General features: G+C 45.0%; 1 protein-coding gene across 1 annotated transcript in view; it reads right to left on the bottom strand.

Annotated features, from left to right (window-relative positions):
• Positions 1-6,033, bottom strand: part of tln2b (talin 2b) — a 143,244-nt gene that overhangs the window by 7,890 nt on the left and 129,321 nt on the right. The window contains exons 54-56 of the mRNA XM_024379468.2: positions 5,948-6,010; positions 5,623-5,805; positions 5,395-5,520 (exon numbers count right to left, since the gene is read on the bottom strand). Coding sequence (XP_024235236.1) covers positions 5,395-5,520; positions 5,623-5,805; positions 5,948-6,010 — 372 coding nt within the window. The remainder of the gene's footprint in view (positions 1-5,394; positions 5,521-5,622; positions 5,806-5,947; positions 6,011-6,033) is intronic.

Genomic DNA, 6,033 nt, shown 5'->3' with positions numbered 1-6,033 from the left:
ACACTTCAGTGTTACTACACACACACTTCAGTGTTACTACACACACACTTCAGTGTTACAACACACACACACACACACACTTCAGTGTTACACACACACACACACACACACTTCAGTGTTACTACACACACAGACACTTCAGTGTTACTACACACACACACTTCAGTGTTACCTACACACACACGTCAGTGTTACTACACACACACGTCAGTGTTACTACACACACACACACACACACACTTCAGTGTTACTACACACAAACACACACACACTTCAGTGTTACTACACACACACACACACTTCAGTGTACCTACACACACACACACACTTCAGTGTTACTACACACACACACACACACTTCAGTGTTACTACACACACACACACACACACACTTCAGTGTTACTACACACACACACACACACACAGTGTTACTACACACACACACACTTCAGTGTTACACACACACTTCTGTGTTACTCACACACACACACACACTTCAGTGTTACTACACACACACACTTCAGTGTTACTACACACACACACTTCAGTGTTACTACATACACACACACACACACACAGTGTTACTACACACACACACACACTTCAGTGTTACTACACACACACACACACTTCAGTGTTACTACACACACACACACACTTCAGTGTTACTACACACACACACACACCACACTACACACACACACGCCAGTGTTACTACACACACACACACACACACACACACACTTCAGTGTTACTACACACACACACACACACACACACACACACACACACACACTTCAGTGTTACTACACACACACACACACTTCAGTGTTACTACACACACACACACACACAGTGTTACTACACAAACACACACACACTTAGTGTTACACACACACACACACACTTCAGTGTTACTACAACACACACACTTCAGTGTTACTACACACACACACACACACACACACTTCAGTGTTACTACACACACACACACACTTCAGTGTTACACACACACACACACACACACACACACACACACTTCAGTGTTACACACACACACACACACACACACACACACTCAGTGTTACACACACACACACACACACACACACACTTCAGTGTTACACACACACACACACACACACTTCAGTGTTACACACACACACACACACACACACACACACACACACACACACACACACACACACACACACTTCAGTTTTACACACACACACTCACACACACACACACACACAGTGTTACTACACACACACACACGCCAGTGTTACTACACACACACACACACACACGCCAGTGTTACTACACACACACACACACACACACACACACACACACTTCAGTGTTACTACACACACACACACACACACACACTTCAGTGTTACTACACACACACACACACTTCAGTGTTACTACACACACACACACACACACTTCAGTGTTACTACACAAACACACACACACTTCAGTGTTACTACACACACACACACACACTTCAGTGTTACTACACACACACACACACTTCAGTGTTACTACACACACACACACACACTTCAGTGTTACTACACACACACACACACACTTCAGTGTTACTACACACACACACTTCAGTGTTACTACACACACACACACTTCAGTGTTACTACACACACACACACACACACACACACACACACACACACACTTCAGTGTTACTACACACACACACACACACACACACACACACACACACACACACACACACACACACACACACACACACACACACACACACACACACACACTTCAGTGTTACTACACACACACACACTTCAGTGTTACTACACACACACACACACTTCAGTGTTACTACACACACACACTTCAGTGTTACTACACACACACACACACACACACACTTCAGTGTTACTACACACACACTTCAGTGTTACACACACACACACACTTCAGTGTTACTACACACACACACACACACACTTCAGTGTTACTACACACACACACACAGTGTTACTACACACACACACACTTCAGTGTTACTACACACACACTTCAGTGTTACTACACACACACACACACACACACACACACACACACACACACACTTCAGTGTTACTACACACACACACACACTTCAGTGTTACTACACACACACTTCAGTGTTACTACACACACACACTTCCGTGTTACTACACACACACACTTCAGTGTTACTACACACACACACGTCAGTGTTACTACACACACACACACACACACACGTCAGTGTTACTACACACACACACACACACACACTTCAGTGTTACTACACACACACACACACTTCAGTGTTACTACACACACACACACACACACACACCAGTGTTACTACACACACACACACAGTGTTACACACACACACTTCAGTGTTACCACACACACACTTCAGTGTTACTACACACACACACTTCCGTGTTACTACACACACACTTCCGTGTTACTACACACACACACACACACACAGTGTTACTACACACACACACTTCAGTGTTACTACACACACACTTCAGTGTTACTACACACACACTTCAGTGTTACAACACACACACACACACACACACTTCAGTGTTACTACACACACAGACACTTCAGTGTTACTACACACACACACTTCAGTGTTACCTACACACACACGTCAGTGTTACTACACACACACGTCAGTGTTACTACACACACACACACACACACACACTTCAGTGTTACTACACACAAACACACACACTTCAGTGTTACTACACACACACACACTTCAGTGTACCTACACACACACACACACTTCAGTGTTACTACACACACACACTTCAGTGTTACTACACACACACACACACACACACACACACTTCAGTGTTACTACACACACACACACACTTCAGTGTTACTACACACACACACACACTTCAGTGTTACTACACACACACACACTTCAGTGTTACTACACACACACACTTCCGTGTTACTACACACACACACGTCAGTGTTACTACCCACACACACGTCAGTGTTACTACACACACACACACACACGCGTCAGTGTTACTACACACACACACACACACACGTCAGTGTTACTACACACACACACACACACTTCAGTGTTACTACACACACACACACACACACAGTGTTACTACACACACACACACACACACACACACTTCAGTGTTACTACACACACACTTCAGTGTTACTACACACACACACTTCCGTGTTACTACACACACACTTCCGTGTTACTACACACACACACACACTTCAGTGTTACTACACACACACACACTTCAGTGTTACTACACACACACACAGTGTTACTACACACACACTTCAGTGTTACTACACACACACACAGTGTGTACTACACACACACACACTTCAGTGTTACTACACACACACACACACACACACACACAGTGTTACACACACACACTTCAGTGTTACTACACACACACGTCAGTGTTACTACACACACACGCCAGTGTTACTACACACACACACACACACACACACACTTCAGTGTTACTACACACAAACACACACACTTCAGTGTTACTACACACACACACTTCAGTGTACCTACACACACACACACACACACTTCAGTGTTACTACACACACACACACACACACACTTCAGTGTTACAGTGTTACTACACACACACACACACACACTTCAGTGTTACTACACACACACACACACACTTCAGTGTTACTACACACACACACACACTTCAGTGTTACTACACACACACTTCAGTGTTACTACACACACACACACACTTCAGTTCCGTGTTACTACACACACACACTTCAGTGTTACTACGCACACACACACACTTCAGTGTTACTACGCACACACACACACTTCAGTGTTACTACACACACACACTTCAGTGTTACTACACACACACACACTTCATTGTTACTACACACACACACACCCACACACACACTTCAGTGTTACTACACACACAGACACTTCAGTGTTACTACACACACACACTTCAGTGTTACTACACACACACGTCAGTGTTACTACACACACACACACACACACACACACACACACACACACACACACACACACACACACACACACACACACACACACTTCAGTGTTACTACACACAAACACACACACTTCAGTGTTACTACACACACACACACTTCAGTGTTACTACACACACACACACACACACACACACACACACACACACACACACACTTCAGTGTTACTACACACACACACTTCAGTGTTACTACACACACACACTTCAGTGTTACTACACACACACACACACACACACACACACACACACACACACACACACACACACACACACACACACACACTTCAGTGTTACTACACACACACACACACACTTCAGTGTTACTACACACACACACACTTCAGTGTTACTACACACACACACACACACACACACACACACACTTCAGTGTTACTACACACACACACACACACACACACACACTTCAGTGTTACTACACACACACACACACACACACACACACACACTTCAGTGTTACTACACACACACACACACTTCAGTGTTACTACACACACACTTCAGTGTTACTACACACACACTTCAGTGTTACTACACACACACACACACCAGTGTTACTACACACACACACACACACACACACTTCAGTGTTACTACACACACACACACACACTTCAGTGTTACTACACACACACACACTTCAGCGTTACTACACACACACACACACTTCAGTGTTACTACACACACACACACACACACTTCAGTGTTACTACACACACACACACTTCAGTGTTACTACACACACACACACACTTCAGTGTTACTTCAGTGTTACTACACACACACACACACAGTGTTACTACACACACACACACACACACACACACACACACACACACACTTCAGTGTTACTACACACACACACACACACACACACACACACACACACACACACACACACACACACACACACACGTCAGTGTTACTACACACACACACACACACCGCCGGGTAGATATTCACTCTTCAATTATTCTACATTTGGTCACGGATGAAAAGGGAGTGGATAAGTAGTCTGCTGGGGCAGAATAACTTTTTGTGACTTGATCTTGAGGGAGCTGCGGATGCCTGCTCAACCACAGATTTGAAATGCAGCTGATGTGAGATTCAGTCATACTGTAGTGGCCTACCTCAATTTCAGAACCATTTAGAGAGGAAAATGTTTGGATGTGAAAGCAACGTTAAAGCTGGGAACAGTTGAGGAGGTAGAGGTGGAAAATGCACAAAGTAACATTTCAAATCTAAACTGAAATCTCACCTGAGCAATGCCACCCACGAACTTGGTCTTGACCACCACACTGTGGTCATCAGCTTTATGAAAGGCAGCTTTCTGAGCCGCCTTCACCAGGTTGTCTGATGCCCGCTTGACCGCGTTCCCAGCAGCCTTATGGAGACAAACCCCGCGGTTAATGCCATCTTAGTGTGTAGAGGTGAAGTCAGAGAGACAGCAGTGGAACCCAGTGGGTTGTGTTTAGTAGGATTATACCTGCAGTCTCCTCATGGCCTCGGAGTCCGGTTGAGCTTTGACCTTACAGGCCACTAGGAGCTGAGCTGTGGAGGCTGCCACCTGCTTGGCTGAAGAGATGAGCTTCTCCTCACTGGAGTGGCCCTGCACAGAGGCATTGGCCGCCTCACACAGGTTACTAGTAGCTGCCGCCACCATCCGAGCCTACAGGGAACAGCAACCATACATTAGGGTACTGCTTCAGACAGACAACTCCGTAGATATGAGGTTGATTCCCCATGCACAGTTTCACAGTAAAGTTTAGTCATAATACTACATAAAAATATAAACAATGATGGGAACTCACAGCAGATACGAGACCCTGAGACCACTGGCCATCATCCACAGCATTGGCAAGAATGGATCCTACCTGGAGAGTAGAGTGAGAGAGAT

The sequence above is a fragment of the Oncorhynchus tshawytscha genome, linkage group LG19 (assembly GCF_018296145.1).
Source record: "Oncorhynchus tshawytscha isolate Ot180627B linkage group LG19, Otsh_v2.0, whole genome shotgun sequence".
Taxonomy (NCBI): Eukaryota; Metazoa; Chordata; class Actinopteri; order Salmoniformes; family Salmonidae; genus Oncorhynchus; species Oncorhynchus tshawytscha.
This window is presented reverse-complemented; position numbering and strand designations above follow the sequence as displayed.